Source organism: Hetaerina americana, unplaced genomic scaffold (assembly GCF_022747635.1).
Source record: "Hetaerina americana unplaced genomic scaffold, ioHetAmer1.1.p SCAF_23, whole genome shotgun sequence".
NCBI classification, from domain to species: Eukaryota; Metazoa; Arthropoda; class Insecta; order Odonata; family Calopterygidae; genus Hetaerina; species Hetaerina americana.
Genome location: NW_027286797.1, coordinates 7109386 through 7129521, shown reverse-complemented (window position 1 = coordinate 7129521; position 20136 = coordinate 7109386). Strand labels below are relative to the sequence as shown.

Below are 20136 nucleotides of genomic sequence, written 5' to 3'. Positions count from 1 at the left end.
GCCAGAGGATTTCATATGGTCAGTTTTGATCCCACTACTGAAAAAGTGTAAAGTAGCAGTACGTTGGGGCAATAACTTTAATTTCACATGCAGTAAAGGTAGTTTCAACTATCATTGGAGGGTTGCAAAACAGTGCAAACAGCTGTTTAGGCAAAGATTAGTCTGGCTGCAGTGGGCAGAGAGGACATGTGTCGCCATTTCAGTGATGACAACATTAGTAGGAAGGAAAATAAAATATAATTGAGATTAATATTTAGAGAAGGCCCTCAGGTGTGTAGAGTGGGCAAAGTTAAGGAAAATATTGTGTAATGTGGGATTAAAGCTGAGGGATAGACAACGTATCCAAAGCTTGTGCCTGAATCAAACAGCAAAGGTAAGCGTGGCAGAGGCAGAATTGGGTTGAGCAATGATTGCAGGGAATTGACACAGGGTTGCCCATGCTGCTGGTGCTTCCCAACATTCATATATGTTTAGGAAATGTAAAGGGAAACCTGGGCAGGGCTGGAGCTGGGAATATAAGTAGGTGGTGAGATGAGTAAATCTGGTTTCCAGGTGATCAAGCACCACTGAGTCAGATAGAGGTACGGGATGAGGATTAACTACAAGGAAGCAAAAGCAATCAGATTCTTGAGAAGTAAGTGAGGTTAGTTAAATATTATAGTAGGATGAAATAAACTAGAGCAAGTGCAGCAGTGAATGCATTTGGGCAGTATTTTAAAGGAAAATGGGTGATATAATGGGGACACTAGGAGAAGAATTGTGGTAGCCAAAGAGGCATAGGCCAGAAGAAGATAATTGATGTTGGGAAAACTGATTGAAGCCTTGAATAAATGATTATTAAAGACTTAAATGTGGAGTGGAGAATGGATGGATGAATGGATGCATGTGAGACTTGGTCATTGCAGAAAAAATATGAGCACTGTGAGATGTGGCAGAGAAAGGAGAAAATAAGTTGGGCAGGGAGGAAGACAAACACGGAAGTTCTAAATAGGGTAGGCAAAGAAGGGAAGTTGTTGGGAGAAATCTGAGGGACAGAGAGGAAGTGGATGGAGAGAATGTGGAAATGTATTTTGGAGGCCTAGAGAGAGGGGAGAACATTTTGAAAGTGGGGCAGAGGAAGAAAGAGAGGGAGGTCTTTAGACTGTATAAAGCCAGGCAGAAGTTACAAAGAAATGGTAAGTTTCCATGGTACTCAGAAACAAAGTCATTGAGGACTGACCAAAAGCTATCTTTAAAGTAGGTAGAATATCTTGATTGACTCAACCCTCTAAGTGTGTCGGGGCGGTATATTGGCTTTTGCTTCTTGGGTGAAAAGTGCAGTGGGCCGATATATATCAGCTCAAACGTGGGCTTTTGTTTTCATTGCTGTATCTGACTAAAATTCTATTACATGTGGTGTATTGTTTCTCTTATCAAAAATATTGATTCTCTGCTTTTATGTCACGTGTTTTTTTATTTTTAATTTTCTATTTTAAGTTCTTTTCATGAAGTGTGAGTCTTATTGTAATTTTTATGTTAAACTGTTTACATGTGGGGAAGCTCAGTTTAAATCATACGCTCATTTTTTTTTGCTGAATGATCCTTCCACTATGAAAACCCATTGTTAATTCTGCAAACCTCATGAATGTGTTCTGATGAATCTGTTTTGATACAAACTGCTGACTAAGACTTGCGTGATATGATAATAATGAAAGCATTATCTTGTTATTTTGTTGGTTTCTTTTGGCTTCGGTCCCAGATAATCATTTGGGCCCCTCGTAATGGGATTAAATTTTCAGCATTACTCTATATGATACGGCTTTTTTCTTTTTCTGCCTTATGATAGTTAGTACATAGTAGATAGTGAGGAACACAGTTGATTCTCTCTTTGCTTTGAAGTTGTAGTACAGTTGGAGGATTTCAAGCAAATATGTACATTTTTATTTTTGTGTTCATTTTGGTTACCTGAAATTGCAACTAAACAAACTTTGAAAGATATAGCAGATGAAGAATTTGGTGAATTGCTTGTTATTGCTGAGTGACGACGATTACTTTTAAGGAATATGATGGGAGCGAGTGTCTGAGTGATGATGTGAATTTGAATTCAGATGAGTCTGACATTGTGAACTAGAGGAAAAGCCGAGAGTTTTATTGGAATGTGACAAGATGTTAAAAGCATTGACTGATATAATTCAGCCATGGAAGTTCAACATAATCTCTGAAGACCATGACACTTGGAGTTCCTTACACCTTTAGTTCTGCAGAAATATCTGGACCCAAGCCTGCGCCATCACCCACTGCAGATCCCATAGCATACTCCAAATGGTTTTTCACCCCTTTGCTATGAAATTTGTTTACACAGGAAACCAGCAGGTATTGTGCACAGTTCCTAGTCAACCATGAAGTATCCCCAGGAGCGAGAGTGAGGCAGTGGTGGAAAGTGACAGTGAACAAGATGAAAGGATTCGTTGCTCTTTTACTGGAAATGGTGTTGTTTTTAGGGAACCGAGTTGGTGGGGTGGCTAGCGTACTAGCTTCCTACCCAGAGGGCCCGGGTTCAAATACTCGAAGTGGTAGATATTTTTCAGTGGTATCCCGATCACTTCTTGAGGTGCTTTGTTGAGAGCATTTGAAGCGAGTATGCCATCTGTTGGATGGGATGTTAAACTGCGGATCCCTTGATTTCTTTCCTTAAAGACTAGACTAATGCTGACGCAGGGTTTCTTTCCACCCATACTCCTTTCCCATCCATCCCTAAGGGCACCAATGACCTCAGCTGTCTGTCGCCTACCCTGGAACTACTACTACTGGTGTTGGTTGTTTTAGAAAACTTGACCAGAAGAGAAAAAGGTCCCATGCATTTTGCATACAGAATGCGAAAGGTGTGCTCAGCATTGTTTTGGTTCAGATGGGTGCTCGGGGAAAGGTGGTAGATAGGATAGGCTAGGTGAAAATGAGAAAAGCCCTAATATTACAGTGGCAAACAATGTGCTCGGGAATTTCCACAAAATGGGACTATATAGAGGCTGACAAAAAGGTTATGCTATTCACTTGTTTTTCCTTGTATATCTATAATTTTTACATATTTCTTTTTGGTTATTTCTCTAATTTAAAAATAGAGGTTTCATGATTCAATGTAGAAAAGAGTATGTTACCATTTTGTCAGAAAATCCAAGTATTATAGCTAAAATAATATTGTTGAAATTTATAACTTTGAAGAAAATGTATTTATTTTTCAGATGATGTAAATGAATTATTAAGTAATTCAATTCATACACAATTAAAAAAACTGTGTGTTGATATCTTAGGCTAATTTGTATTTATAACATATTATATTTGTAATTTCAGTTGCTTTTATCTTTTTCTCACCTTCCAATATAATTTTGTTCAAATTTTAGGAGTTGAAGAAAAGTGGCTCTTGGAAACCACAAGTGGAAATTTACAAGAAAAAAACTGCTGAGCTCCAGCAGAAGTTGAGTGAGGAGTCGAAGAAGGCCGATAAAGCAGAATTTGAAAACAAAAAGTTGCAAGAAAAATTGCAGTACTTGTCTAGAGAAAAAGAGGTAAGACAATTGTATTCTCTATTTTTCTTTTGTTCTTTGAATTGCATGCGCACAAGCAAGGCCATTCATCTCCACATCTTACTGGGCGTAAATAATCGTTTTTGTGTGCTGTGAGAAAACAATTTTTTTGAACGTTTTAATGTATTGCCTTGGTTTCATAACATGTGCGGTTATATTTATTAGTTTTTGCATTTCACGACTCACTTACCTAGCTATTAATCAACTGCCAAAAACATGAAAAACTAATTATCCGGAAGCATACTTAATGGCATATTTAATGGATCCTTACTTAATGATGGGTTTTTTTACAATGGCTTTTGTGCATGAGTAACTGTTATAGAATGTGAAATTTTTCAATCCAGCTTAGTGATGCACATAGTGGGAAAATTGAAAATGTAATTGTGCAAATACAAGATTAAACATTCATTGGAAAAATAGGAAATTGTATGAGACTTGGTGAAAATGTTGTAAATTGCCAGAAAGCATAAATTGCAAAGATTCAAAAATGGGGTTGATTGTAGTTCACCCATAATATGCGATGACTAGCACGAGAGCCGCTCACCACTAAGAAGATGAGATGGGGTGTGATTATAAGGTCAGCTCATGGCTCTTGGCCAATCATCTGGAGTGTCTGGAGGTGCATGGAGAGGATTCAGGAACCAATTCAAGGCCATGGGACTGAATTAAGTGCCAAGAGTGAAAGAATATGGGTCACAGTGACTGTGTGAGGGGGAAGTTGATGACTGTGTTGTGGCATTGTAAGAAATCCAAGAGTTAGTAGGGTATAGTGAAAATTATTTTTTTAAAAATATTCTTTATTTTAAAAGAACGAACCCTTAATGTGCCAATTTGAGGGCACCGTAGGAAACCAATCAAAAAAACTTCATCAGAAGAGGGCTGAGCTGATGGATTTAGACCATTTCTTTTGAAGACAGCCATTGCATTCTTTATATCTAGATAGTTGGTTTAACTTGTGATTGGAAGAGTGATTTGTATTTTTTAAGAGATCTGTGGTTCATGAAAATAATTGCATTGAAATTAGCCCCTTAAAACTGTACATGGTAGCATTTAAGCTTTGCTGAAGTGTCTTTTGGTCAAATGCTCTTTCAACTAAGGAAACGAATGGTAGTCATTGGATGCTAAGGCAAGAATGCCGGTGGGTGGGTGCCTGATGATGTACCATCCAAACTATTTGTGGTAGCGTGATGGTGTGATTTTGTTTGTGATGCCGTTTGTTTTCAAAATAAATTATTCCCTTTTTGGTCAAAATACCATTTGTAATGGTTTCAGAATTATTGATCTGAAGTTTGCTCTAGCTCTCCATTCTGTTCTCCTCTCACTGAGCCTCTTAACCTTTTTACTCAGGCATTATTTCCTACATTGCATCTCCTATGATAGATTTATAATTTTTCAATAGACAGAATAATTGAGTATGATAAACACATGGCTCCCACGTAAGCCCAGCAGACAGCCCAGCCCACCTTGTTCCAATGAGGTCCTACTTGATTTTGGTGTGGGCAGCCTCTCGTTGACTTTTCCTAAGAAATTAGGCTTAGAGAACTGTATAAAAATGCTCTTATTTTTCTAATGGTTCCTCAGGAGGCATTGGAGATTTACCGATCCATTTCCTTGCCTGCGGTGGCACTTATTTTGCTCCCCAACATATCCCTTGAGGAGCCATCATTAAGACAGTAATGAGCTCTTTTATGAAAAAATTTGCATTCCAATAATAATAATAATATTGTCTCCTGTTTTTTCAGCGGTTGATCATTGAGAGGGACTCCTTAAAAGAGGCCAATGAAGAGCTTCGTTGCGCTCAACTTCAAATGGCAAACAGAAGTAGTGCATCAGGCGACCCAGTCATTTCACCCGAAACCATGCCAGAGGCAGACTCCGTGGAAATTGTTCCTCCCACAATCAAGTAAGTTAGTATTGTTGCTTGTGACAGTGGATTATGATGCCATTCCCCAATCAATCAATTTTTGATATAAAATTCAACCTACTGTATGGTTAAACCAAGACTTAAAACACCTAGAATTTTATATTGCTTGAATTTACATAGTTTTTTATAGTCTAGATTGGCCTCCAAGTCATTGCCGTGTGAACCTCAAAGTTGTTTCTGAAGCCAGAAATTAAATTAAATTTCACCAAAAAGACGACAAGCTATCATTTATCATATTGTTTTCCAGGTTTCATTGATATCTGGCATTGCTTTTATTATGCCTTTTGGTTCATCAAATTTAATTTTTGCTAACTGGTTGTTTACTAAGGCATATATTAAGTACAATGCAACAATTTCAGAGTGAAAAAATCATTCGCCTTGACAGGGATTCAAACCCAGACTCAAATCCCGGTCTGGTTCGAATCCCGGTCAAGGTGAATGATTTTTTCACTCTGAAATTGTTGCATTGAAATGCACATTAGTGGATGACTCAGGGAAAATTTACTGTTGAGGCCTCTCCCGCAATTTCTTTGGAATATATTAATTAGTGAAATTGATCATCAGAGAATTGCATTGTGGTACAGTAATCCGAGCTTTGAAAAACATTTATGTTTACCACTTGGTCATTTCATTTAAGGTTTTTTTAACTACAGTAAATAACACCTTAGGTTTAGTAGGTATTGTATCATCTCATTTTAATATTGATTTATATTATTTCATAAGTTTGAAAGAAAATTGAAATCAAGTCCAGCTGGATACTTTGCAATTAGACAACTTGAGGAAACTTATTAGGAAGTCGAAATGTGAATGTCTGTTCTCATTTCAAATTTGAGTATGGTTTAAAAGATAATCTTCAGGCAATAACTTGGAACACTGACTTTCACATGATATTGCTATTTCCTCTAGAAAGTAGTCATTCAGTAAAATAGATCTAAGTTATGACAGATTTATGACAAAGAAGGTGATGATGAAGAAGTAAAATTCTCTGTACACCTAATGATGAACTAATGGCATTGTTACTTTATCTAAATATAATTTTCTTTTTCTTCAATAACAAGTTGTGCTTCAGTTGTCTGTGTTATAACTTTTTATGTGCATTTATCACTCCTAATTATGTAAATAATTGCTCATCATCTTTATATTAATGATTATTGTTTAAGGAACAATACTGAGATCTTATGAATCTAAGATAATGCAATTTAAATGTATAATAAGAAATAAAAAATTGCTGTTCGTATAATTCTAAATGGAGCAGAAGTGGATGGCTCACAATCATTTTGGTGGAACCCTGTCAGTTTTTCCAGCTTTTTGCATAAATTGTAACTTCTACGTCACTGTATCCAGACTATGAGTTGATTTAAATTTTAAGTTTTGAGTGATATCACTTTGTCTTAAGGGAAAAAATTTTGCGGCTGCAGCACGAGAACAAGATATTGAAAATGAACCAGCATGCGGCAGAGGAAGCCAAACCGCCGGAAATACAGGCCGTGATGGATGACATGGATCAGTTTTTGAAATCGCTTCAGGCGGACAACAGGTGTGTGTTGAGTGAATCCTGGCTAATCCAGATCCAGCGAATGCAGAGTTGTGCTGTGTAGTATGGATGGCTTATTCAAGGGGTCACGAGAGCCTGCAGCACTGCTCTACTCTGCCAAAATATGCATTTAGCTTGCAAATTTCTTAAACTGAAAATAATTAAAATATTTCAATCAATGCTCCAATTATTGCTACAGTTAACGTAATTCATATGTTCAGCCAAGGCTTCACGTTTTGCACATATATAATAGATGGCTAATTCTTCCCTAATATTATAATGTGATTTTGTGAATCTCTGAAAACCTATACATTAAATGATCATGGGATCTTCTGAAAAAAAATTGTAAATTTTGAAAGTAGTGCAAAAGAAGGAATATTAGCATTTGAGCTGTAAGCAAAGGGAATTATCTTGAGAAATTGGTAGAGGGGGTTTCTGTTGGGAGTTTGGTATTTCTTGAGACTATACAGTCTGGAAAAGAAAAAGACTAAGGCCCATTTATTTGCCTTAGATTTGAATTTAATTTCCACGAAATGGAAAGGTGGGTTTGAAAAATATATTGCCCTGAGTTTAAATACAGCAAGGGGCCATTCACGGGTGAAGTGTACGTAAACATTCGCATGGAGTAGAACTGCAGGGCACTGAAATAGATGAATTATATAATACATAAAAACTTGCCAAGTAGTGGCATGCATAGAATTTCACTGAGGGTAGTGGGTGGCTATCGTTGTTAGGTGGAAGCATAATGTTTGATATATAGATGCACGGTTAGTGCTGATAGTGATGCCATTGAATTATTTACAGAATTTTTCAAACAGCGATGACTGAATATGATTTACAGTTCTATAAGATCTAAAATTAAATGGGTCTGTGGCTCAGAAAATACCAAGAAAGTTTTGTATTTGCCAAAGGCACTGTCATTTATTTACTTGTATTTAGGGTTAGTTTCCTAAAATGAAGAGTCTAAATGAAAAAAATGTTCAGTTTCAAAAGTCTAAAACGGAATTACATCTCTTAAAGAGGTTAGAGGCATCAGGGAAGGTGGGGAATTCTTTACCCCCATTGCATTAGGAGTAAAGAATTCCCCACTGGTATGCAATGGGGAAAAATGAGTTCAATATCAGGACAATTAAAAATTGTAAAGTTGCATTAAGGTAACATAAGGTTGCAGCCATTAAACCATTAAAAACCTTAAAGGCTGCAAAAGACAAAAAACTGAAAGCAGGACAAGGGTAAAAGTGTAACCCAAAAACAGAGAAAGAATTATGTATTTCAAACAGCAGAACTCCTGTAGCGCCCTGGTAGTCTTAGAAAAGCCATGTGATTATACAAACATTTCATGTCATGAAGACTTGCCACTTGGGAGAGCACAGTTTTTATTGCAAGCAAGCATTAAGTTTTGACATTTTAGAAGGGATACAACCTTCTGACTTTGATGATTTCTGAGACTTTGGAAGACCATGTTATTTCAAGAGATTTTCCTGATTATTTTATGTTTAGTTTTAGGATGTAAACTGATAATTTAAGGATGTTAATCCTATGAAAGCTTCTACAGTCAACTTTATTTTTCTGCTAAACGTAGTTAAAACTTAATATCAGTAACCATCAGAAATCCTTAGCTCCTTATATTTTCTGAATGAAATAATGTATGAAATAAAAGGCTATAGTAGTAAATTAATTAAATACTATGGCGGTTGAAAATCGGTGTAATTTATTTAATAATAACACTCACATATCTTCAATAAGCTTCATATTCTATCATGGTTCTTCCTATACAACTACAGGATACATATGTATTGCATACAAAACAAATGTTTAGGGTTCGATTATTTATTAGACTCCAATTTTTTTATTTGATGCATCCCAGCTGTGCAAGTTTACATAAGCTTTTATGATGTGGAACCCTGGACATTCACAGTTGTTAATATGCATTACAATTGAAATTTACTCGTGTTGTAAGTAAAAGGATATTCCAGCTCATGTTGGCTTACGTTTTGGGAAAAATGTGATACATTCTATTTTCACTAAAATGAGGTCTTCCCTTGTACAGGTTCATTTACTTATTTTACTTTTATTATGTTAGATAGTCCTATTTTGGTTTGCACTGTGAATTGCAAGCCAAGCCCCACAGTGAAAGCATGAGTTCAACATGAACATTAAATTGTTAGTTAATTTCACATAAAATCATTTGTTAGTAGTCATAGTCTTCCTTGTAAAACATTGAAGTTGAAGACATTGCAGTCATTACATAGAGAAGGCCAATTTACGCAACCTAAATTAACTTTGAAAGTAAGTGGTTCTTTGTGGGATATGTGTGGGGGGTCGGAGTTTTGGCAGTTAGGGACCCCTCCCTCCTTCCCCTCCATGTCTAAACCACTGGTTCACAGAGGAATATTTGACTGAGTTCAAGCCATCTTCTTTCTAATGGATTACTGACAATGTTTTCTAACAAATGGATTTAAGATTAATGCATTTGTTTTTCAACAGTGAAGTTCCACTTTTTAATTGTTGAAAATTCATGGGTTTCAGTACTTTTTGCTTTAGCATTGTTACCTTGTTTTTATTGCAGAGTTGCCCATCAAAGAATACTGGAGTTGGAGAGTCAATTAGAGGAATATCAGTCCCAACCCGAGATGCATGACAATCAAGAATTAAAGCATCAGTTAGTAGCATTAGAGAAACAAATCAAGTTCCTTCAAGAGGATGTAGAGAGGAAATCTGCGCAGTTGGAAGAAAAGAATGTTGTTGTAACAGAATTAAGTAAGTTAGTCCCTTACAAATTATGCTCTCATTTTAATTAGTTCATGAAAATGTTTTATTGGCAGTATATTTGTGTTTTTATTTTCAGATCAGAAAGTTGCAACAGTTCAGGAAAGCGTTAATTGCAAGGAAATGGAATTGCAAACGTTGGAAGAAAAATTTCAGAGGTGTATAAAGAAGGCACAAATTGTTGCTAAGTCATTAGATCCTAAGGAAAATGCTGGTGATATGGCTGAAATAAATGCACTTCAAAGCCAATTGGTGGAAAAGGACAAAATTATAGATTACTACAAGGTAAGTTCAGCTTATCTTTCGTTTATAGGCAATGATTATCATTCTTATCAGGGTGTAAACCACCAAATTGCTGTTGGCCAAAGTGCTGTTTTTGAATTAATGTGAAATAAACAGAAAGGCAAAGGGAGTTTTCATGGCATAATTTTTCCTAATGGCTTTTTGTTGTAATTGTCACCATTTTAGTTGATGTTCATGTAATTCGTTTTTTTCTCAGATTAATTGAAATTCCATATACTTTGCCTGTCATTCATCAAGTTTCTACCGTTTCATATTTCTGAGCTTTGAAATGCAGTAATTTCTTTCAATGATGGACTATGTTGTAGATTCTTTTACCAATGACAAGGAGGACATTTGGGTTGTGTTTGCAAAAACCATGTTTAGAATTTTCTATAAAAATAGAATGTATTGCTTAATGCTGTGAAAACGAGCCAGCTTTGGTCTATGCCATGAAAAGTAGTGAGTTAGTATTTTTTAAGGAAATAATGCAAAGAAAGGATCAAATACCATTGTTGATTCTCATTTAGTAAATTCTGTTCAAGAAACAATATTTTTTAATGAGAATCACAAAAATAACCATATCTTGAATGTATTAAGTGAAAAGCATTTTCCTTTACAATAATGAATACAGCAATACAACCTTATTCCATAATATTTTGAGTGATAATTTATTATTATTCAATGAAATCCGAGAGCTTGATAATGCAAGGCGAAGAAAAGTAAATCAGATTTCATGACTTGCTGGAAGCTTGACTTCAATCTTATTAAAAATATTTAAGTGGTAATAGGAATCAAAAGTGTTGCTAAATTCAAAATCTAAATCCAAAATGCTTCATTCACGTGATCATTCATCTCCCTCATAAAATTCCTACTGCCATAAGTTTTTATTGCATTTATTGCATTTAAAAATTAGTAGGCAATTTTTAATGTAACCCTTATTTTAATTAATGACATGTTACCTCATGTTCTGACCAGTGATAGCTTAAGAGTAGGGATTATCATGAAGGACCATAATAATCATTTGGCTCTTCCTTGCAAATTGTATTATTATTAAAAATATTGTTTGAGGCTTTATCATTAAGGTAGGTTGAAGCTGTCCACTACCAAACTAACTTTTAAGATCTCTTTAATGTTATTAAAAACTGTTGCTATGAGCTCTGAAGTGCAGCTTTTATATCCTAATTGCCTTTCATTTTAGAGAGAAGTTGAAAAAAGTAAAGTAAGGGAAAAGGAGGGTGCGCTCATTGTGACCGCTTACCAGGCACAAGTAAGTATGAAGAAATTGATAAAATAGTGATCATTTCATAGGTTCTCTGGTTTTGGATTAACAGTGCATGAGATAAAGTATATTAAAATATATGAATAAATTAGTGCATTCCAGTTATGCTTTATATTTTGCTAATTGTTTCTGCTGTGACTTTGACATATGCCTGAGTGTATTGTTTTTTAATGCCATTCCAGAGCTTGGAAGCTTATCGAAATTCAGTGGACCAACGACTTTCCAAATGGAGCCGAGGTTCCAACTGCCTCTCTCGTCATAGGCAAGCTACCAACAGGAAGTTTCCTCACCCATTTAATTCAAGGTATTATTTCATTCTTATGCCAATCATTTAAGGAATGGTTCCTGCATGAGGAAGAAATTATGCCTGTATATATATATATATATATTAGTAATGGGAGGGAAGTGGCTGACAGCAGAACAACAACTTTGCTCATTTTTGAATTTGATGTAGTTTATTAGAGAAATCACGATTTGATGAGTTGATCTTTGCCACACTGGAATAATATGTACCAGACTTTGGGAACTCGTCAGCTCCTCCAATGGCGTCAAACCAAGGAACCTGGCTGCATGGCCGACATTTAAAACTGACAGGTCCTCCCTCATGCTATTTAATTCCATCAAAATGTTGAGGAAGAATTTCTATTGTGGAATTCCAGGATTGGATTGAAAATATATTCAGTATCTCATTTCCAATGTAGCTTACAATTCCCTCACTTGCCACCTGTGGTGATGCATACCTTCTTATGGATTCATGCTTTGTTTTCCCCTTTGCCACTGTCACGTTTGCTGCACCCAAGCGACTCTGTTGTTTGTTGATGTAGGTATCTGCTAATTTTGGCTGTTTTAATGGCTCCTGAGTGATAAATTGCTGAAAAAATCTCTTCAACACTCACATTTTCAATGAATGAATATATGTAGTTATGAATGTGTACTTAGTATAACATGTATAGAGTTGTGGCTCATTTAGTGCAAGTTTGATAAGAGCACTTTTGCTAGAGCACAAATTGGGTTTCCCCTTTCTGGTATAGGCACACACAATGTTAAACATGTGTTCCACATGTGCAGAGAGCTTTGTTACATGATATTGCTTTGGTAATGAATTTTATTCGCACTTTTGTCTGGCAGGCGTATATAATGGAATCTCGTACAATGAGTATAATTCATTATGGGATCTTTCTCTTAAAGCGAATAATTTATATAATGAAACAGTTTTTCCCACATTGATGTAATTATTGTAAAATGTGATAATTTATTTATTTGGCACGGCACTCATGATATACAAGGTTTATTCAAAGAAAACTATATGTACATTGTATGTGATTAAGGATCATCTTTCTTCTATGGCAGAATGAACCAACCTGGAATGCAAACTCGATTTGTCAAAACAAAAAATTCAAAATAATTTGTTCATTATTTATGATATTTCCTCATTCTTTTTTGCAAGGAAGCCTCTAGAGACATTTATTTTTGCCTTTGCTTCAAAATGTTGTGAAAATATAACTCAGCATTATCATTTGTAGTATGTGTAGCCATTGCCTTAGTAGGGTGACTTTGTACACATGGTACGCTGCAACAGTTTCTAAAGCGTTCGATGACCCCCACATCACATTTAGCCTGCTCTTCTGGACTTAATACTTCATGAAGGCTCGAGGAGTTTCTGAATAGTAAACAAACCAGGGTTTAATTTTCAAATTGCCACTTGCATTGGCACAGAATAGCAGCATGAGATGGCCTTTCTTTGCCTTGTGGCCAGGCGATGCATTATCCTCTTGTTACATAATTCTGAAGTAATGAAGTGTGTATATATAGGTCCGCTTATTAAAATCAATTAAAAACATGTTGCGGCAGGTAACCTTAAGGTTCTACCAACTTCTCGAAGGCACCAATGAAGTCCCTTGCTGCCTTTGAGTCGGAGCTTGCTGCTTCAGCATGTCTCACAGTGCTGTGGATGCGGAACTGCCCATGGCTTCATGCCCTCAAACACTTCTTTGGCCATTGATGATCCGGGGGTCTTCTTGATGAGGTTGGCGAAAATCGCTTTCGCCTTCTCGCAAATGACATTCTCGTTAACATTCCGTAATATTCTTGGATCAATTGTCCAGGCAATCCGTTTTTCCCCAGCGCTGAGATGAGGTGTCTCTTTTCTGATGGGAGCGACTCAGCATCTGAGATGGTGTACGCGCGATGAACTAGTGTATTTACTGGCAAACTCTACCGGGTGGAATGGTGGTGTGATTACGCATCCAAATACCGGTCGGTGTGGGTTTTTTTGCGGTATACTGCATGGCCAAGGCTACCATTAGGTTTTCTGGTCACTAACACATCTAAAAGGGCAGGACGTCATTCTGCTCAATTTCCGTGGTGAATTTTATGGCAGGATATTGCTGATTAAGGTGTTTCAGGAACTATTCTAGTTCTTTATTCCCATGTGGCCAGATGACAAAGGTGTCATCGACGTAACGAATCAAAAGAGATGGTTTCTTTGGCTAAGCCTTTATTGCCTCCTTCTGGAAATTCTCCATGAAAATGTCAGCTACTTCGGGGGCCAGAGTTGATCCCATGGCACCTTCTTTCTGCTGATCATTCCAAAGGAAGTTAGAGTTCCTGAGGCAGAATTCTGCGAGGTCTGGGATATCTTTTGGTAATCCTTTCGACGTGAGTTCTTTGATGAGAAGCATTGAGCCATCTATGGGTGTATTTGTGAATTGAGAGATTACATCAAAGTTCACTAGCACATCTCGTTCCTTAACTTCTATATTCTTGATGCTGCAAATAAATTCCGTCGAGTTTTTCACGGACGAGTCGGTCCTTCCGGCAAAGGGCTGGAGAGAACGTGCGACGTATTGTGCCAGCTTGTAGTTAGGTGCAATGGGTCGTAGGGCGACCCCCTCCTTGTGAACCCTGGGTAGTCCATACAGACGCGGTGGTTTGGCTGCCGATGGAAAGAGTCTCCATTTATCTTCCATTGGAATGGGTGTCCGTTTGATTTTCTCCATAGTGAGTCGTTCTATCTTTGCTGTTGGGTCACTTTTCAATTGGAAGTAGGTGCTGCTATCCAATAGGGCTGCAATTTTGTTGTGGTGGACTTCTTTCTTCATGATGGCAATTCCCTGAAGAAGAATGAATTCATCAAATAGACGTCGTGGACGCCTGAGGATTAAAGAGGTGCCTGTAAGGTTTCCTGATAAATTCCAAATAATTGTTGAATGCTGTTCTTTCTCTTCTCAACTTGTTTTTAATGTTGATGAGACTAGATTATTTTGGAAGAAAATTTTCTGTTCCTCCTTCATCTTTAGTCAAGAGAAACATGTATTGGGATTCTAAGCATGTAAAGACTGATTCCCTGCATTGTTAGGGACAATACATCTGTGTCTCAAAATTGAAATCAAAACTGGTTTACCATTCACAAACTCCATAAGTCATGAAAGTGTATTCAAAGTCTCATTTGGATGAGTTATAGCTCAATAATAACTCGGTAATTAACTTGAGAAATTTGGAAAGGCTAATAAAACATTTATTTCCCATTTTCCTCTTGTGCTCTTATTTTTTGATGGCAAAACTGTTGTTAACTAATTTTATTATTTAAGAGAATTAAAAAAATGTATTGGTGATTCATAAAATGACCTTGGAATAATAATAATCTTATAATGTAATTAATGCATTTGAAAATAATTAATTATGCTCCTGAATTTGTATTTATTTTATTTATAAGTGTTTTGGTTAGTGTTAAACTCTGTATGTTGTCACTATGTGTCAAAGTGCTCTATAAAGTTTTGGCAAAAACATTTTTACAATTTTTTTGCTCTATCATTCACACATTTTGCCACTGTAATAGAAAATAGGAAGAATGAAGTTACTTATGAGCGTATGTGATGCCTTGGAAAATAGTGATTGGAATAAAATAGAGTACAAGCTTAATAAAGCATTTTTCTATAATATTTAGATATTATAGAAAAATACCTTTGAATTCTCTGTAGCGATATTAAAGAAAATGACCTTAGAAATATTTTTAAATACAATAAGTTTTATTTAGATAAAACAATTTAACTCATGATTTTGGTCATCGGAACATTTTCAATAGGGAAAATTCTCCATTTCTTGCTATTTGCATTTTACATTTTTTCTCTGGGTCCCTAGAAAAGTGCAAATAAGGGGTTTTGCTGCAGTTCCAAGACTTTTCAGAACACATTGTTTGTACGAAATGAGGCATGGCTGTAATTCGTTTCCCTACTTTTGGCTTGGTTATCACAAAGCAAAGGCGAAGAATGGGTGAAGCAGTGAGTAGCAGCCAGATTTGATTGCTATAGGGCTCCAACAGCAGGGATTTGTCCATCCCTGATTCTATTGTATTTTCGATTTGTCTGAACTGATTCTGGTTTTATGGATGGGGGACCGTGTACTATGGCTTAGATGTAATTTCCTAAGTGCGTTACGTTTGAAGAAATTGCTACTGAGAATTTCATAATGGGTACTAGTCAGTCATTCATTTTTGCTGTGTCCTTATTAACCTAATCTTGATTTTTTCCCAGTGAGATGCATTATGATCATGCTCACATGCTACCAGCCCATCCCCAGCTCCAGCACCAGTGAGTGTTCAAGAATTTGGGTTGGAATCACGAGCTGCTGCTGGCAGAGCTCAATACTTGCCACCACAAAACATGGAGGCTCACCCGACTTCAAGAGCCATCGAAATGAAGGCAATATTATTGCAAATTTGTGTGGTGCCCTAAATTGTCCAAGTTATGATCTTTATAGTTGAATTTCACTTGGTGAATTTTTTCAAAAGATTATTTATTGTTGCAAGCATTCGTTACATTTGTTTGAGAAAAATACCAGTTTATTTGCATGCATGTAAGAGTTTTAGTTTTATTATTTATTGTATTATTAATGTTGTTTTGATCCGAGATAGTACTTTGGTATAATAAGTGCATCATGATGTTTGCTTGTTAATTATAGCCTAGTTTTGTTGCTGAACCAAGCATTTGTCTATTTATGTAATTTAATAATACTGTGACCAGTGTTTGATTTTCTTTGATTAATACCAATGAGTTTATTTTGCATAGTTACTTCCGTAGCATGGGTATTTTAAATTTCATACTGCAAATGTAAGTGGGAAAAATTTTGTTTTTAGTAATGAATGTGTTATTTGTGATGAATTTTCATGTTTTTAGTTCATACACCTTAACGTCATGGCTCAGGTTAATGTAAACATGGAACAAAGTCATGTAAGAAAATTCTGAAAGTCCTAATGCATTGAAAGTTTTTGGATTTGTGCCATTTCATCCAATTGATTGCATTTGAATGATCATTGATGTGAAATTCTGAAAGCTCGCCAAAACAATGATCAAAGTGCAGCATTGTTAAGTGATTTCCTTTCCTGAAACACGACATACATGAATATCCAAGTATCCATGACTAACCACTGAAATTTGTTGAAATACTTTATGGGGAACCAAAGCTTATATTGAAATGAGAGGAAACATTGCATGTAAATATAAACTGGACGTACAGTTATGAACATTTTCTGAAAATTAAATGACTTAAAGTTAGATATTTCTCAGCGTAAGTCACAATTAGATCGAAAGTAATGGTCTAGAGGAGATATAACACAAATGAATGAATGTTTTCAGTCCAGGGTTCTAATGAGGGAGCTAGTATTTTATTTCTTTTCGTATTATTTAATGAGAACTCTGACCAGATAATTATTGTAGAATTTTGAAATTTTTGTTATTAATGTTTATAATTTTGGTCTCATGAATATTTTAATGCTTGTCGTTATGTTCCAAGGCCAAAGATACATGTATTCTTCAACTAGTCACCTGAGACTGAAATGTAAAGCAGGTGCTTACACAATTCTTATACAAACAGAGAATAATTGTTAGAAAATACAGGTAGCAGATGGTTGCAGGGTCCATTGGGTAATTGATTTGGGAATTCCTGATGATCGTTCATTTGGGGTTTAGTCCATCATACTTGCAGGCCCTGAATTCAACAAAAACCATATCAGAGGATACAATCGGCAGACACATCTTAATGGGTAACATACTATAAGTGCTTAATCAGATTCCAAACAATATGGAGAAAAGAGAAAATGATGTCATTTTTGTTGCCAATATAAAAAAAAATTCAAAATTAAAAATAAATTCAAATGATTTTGATGCCAGCAAATCATATTATTGTTCCGACTTTGTCCCAAGTCATTGAGAGTAATCTAAAGGGATAATAAAGTAAGTCATACTTGCAACCAGGGGGCTCGGACGTCATGAGCAAGGAGGCCACCTCTCATTTCTCTCAGTCAAAATCCATGCGATTGGTTGGAATATTTCAGGTTGGTCATTTCGTTTGGGCAATGCTGTACTTTGACAATGAACTTTTAAAATTTGAGAACACAAGTTTCCTAGATCATTTTGGTGTGTTCTTTTACTCATTATGAAAGCAGAACTAGTATTGCTCAAGCCAGTAATGTAGCTGTCAGCCTAGTGGTTGATTTGGTGGGGGTGCACATAGCCCAATGGTGCTAGCAGGTTATTTGGCTCGGATATTGCTCATGGCTTGATTTATGATATTTGGTGTCCAGAGACATCACCCTGCATTTGAGTCCGGATACCTTTGATTAGAATTTCATGAGGCTGTGGTATGTTCAAAACAAACCCTCGAATCTGAAATTAATAAATTTACAATCATGTGTTTAAGAAAATGTGATGAAATGGCCTGTGATGACGCTGTGGTTGGGATATGGAGATAGGATGACTCTGAGCTTCTATTAAAATGTTTGGTGCACAGCTAGAGGTTTTTGGTTTTGTGTTCCCTATGGTGTCAGAATAATAAAGAATCCATTGCACCCGTATCGTAATTTCAATTATAGTTTTGGCTATAAAGTGATTCTACCGCTGAACTTAATAGTTGAACATTTGTAGGGTCCAGTTAAAAGCATGTGATCTTGCTGGGGAGAACTCTGCACTTCATTGCTTTCAATGATTGCTTTCATTTTAATATATTCTTACTGGTCATGGTATCCGAATATATATCACTGTACACGTGATTCTTTTCGCATTCAGGCCAGAAACTGCAAACATGTGTTGGTATTTTATTACTTGCACATGTTTGTTTTGAGTTTAAGTGGCCTTAATCTGAAAGTTTTGACATATTATTGCCAAGGGCCAAAAAAATTCATAGCATGTTAAAAAAAGTTACTGAACTGCAATATTCAGTGGAATTTGTCAACTCTTTTTGGTCAGTAATTGCTGTATGATATTTGTTTAAGTTCCATTTTGGTTCTTGGGCTTTCAAATATTTTGTCTTTTACTCTTCTCCAAGCTAAAAGTACAAGTCTTTCCTTTTAGTATGGATATTAAATACTTCCACGAAGTGAAGCCTGAAACAATAGAATATATTTTACTCTCGTATTTATTTCTTTGAAGTTTTGTTTTAGTCTTCTGTTTAAGCTGAATTTTTTAAATCAGTATTATATCATTGGTATTCATAATGATGTTACAGGTCATAATAATTGTAATAAATATGCAAATCAGTTAGACCTAGTTAAATTGCTAAGAACATTGACACAACATGTAGGCACTGAACCACCAACTGCAAATGTATGTCTATGGTCATTTTAAACTCTTCTACAATATCATCTTCCATATTTCCACCTGCTGGCATTGGAATCAATTGCTTTTAGTTAAGTGTTAACACAAATTTATGATTATTTTATATTTATTATTACTCTTGTTTTGAAGCTTGTGGGCAGAATATTTATGTTTGTTACAATGGCACAAGGTTTTCAGTTATCTCCTCAATGTGCTGATGGTTCCAACCATACCAGATCTTAGTTATTCATGGAAATGCTTATGGTTGTGGGTTGCATGAGTAAGAATTGTCCTGTATGTATCATTAAAATATTTTTATATTTTTCATATAATTCTGATAATTCAATTTTAACCAGCAAGTAAAAGTTTTGTTTTGGAAAGTAATAATATTTTTGCTGTACCAAAAGAGTGAAACATCCAAGATGATACATGTGACTAAAAGTTAGTGTGTATGCTCTGCATGAAAATGAAAACATGGCCCTCTCCTTCATATGGGGTTCAATTGTATCCTGCAAATTGGGCCTTTTGCTGTTAATTCTATTCGTACTGCTGTTTAAACTTACTCATGTGAGCCCAGTGCTACAAGTACCTCTCACAGTGGTATCATGCTTGATGGTCTGAAAGTTTATTATGATATTAGTTCTTATAATATGTGTTGTGAAAATCTTTTCAGTGACTGTCAAGGTTATTCCGGAGAACTCTGTATGACATACTGTTAATATGACTAAAATGTGACAATTAGAAACACCCGGAGGTTAATACCTATTAATATTCAAAGTTATTTTTTCACATGTTTATATATTGAGTGTTTGAAACAATAAAATATAAATTAACTGTGTTTACTTTTATTGCAGTCATCGTCAAAACATTCATTGGACCTCTTGGCTTTGGCATCATTAGAAAACAAAGTTGATTTTATAAAGAAATTATGGAAATAGTTTTGAATATTTTTTCATTAAGTATCCATTAAATAAAAATTTTCTTTTTAAGTCTTGCTAGAAAGGAGCCATTTTTTCGTGTTTGGAAAAAAGTCACTGCGGGCCAAATCTGGCGAATGCAGTGAGTGTCGTAATAATTCAAAATTAAATTCCATAATTTTTGCCAGAAAAATTGCACAGGTGTGCACCCGATTGTTGTCTTGATCAAAGAGAATTTGTTATGCCTAAAGATGACTTTTTCTTGATTTCTTCGATCAAATG

The 20136-nt window shown here is 35.7% G+C and overlaps 1 protein-coding gene across 1 annotated transcript in view; it reads left to right on the top strand.

The window, feature by feature from the left end:
* LOC139689391 (protein Hook homolog 3-like) overlaps positions 1–19766 on the top strand; it is a 34730-nt gene extending 14964 nt beyond the window's left edge. The window contains exons 9-16 of the mRNA XM_071586486.1: positions 3378–3542; positions 5303–5463; positions 6881–7021; positions 9588–9778; positions 9867–10072; positions 11268–11336; positions 11531–11652; positions 15881–19766. Of these exons, the coding sequence (XP_071442587.1) occupies positions 3378–3542; positions 5303–5463; positions 6881–7021; positions 9588–9778; positions 9867–10072; positions 11268–11336; positions 11531–11652; positions 15881–15941 (1116 nt within the window). The 3' untranslated portion in view covers positions 15942–19766. The remainder of the gene's footprint in view (positions 1–3377; positions 3543–5302; positions 5464–6880; positions 7022–9587; positions 9779–9866; positions 10073–11267; positions 11337–11530; positions 11653–15880) is intronic.
* The last annotated feature ends 370 nt before the right edge of the window (positions 19767–20136 follow it).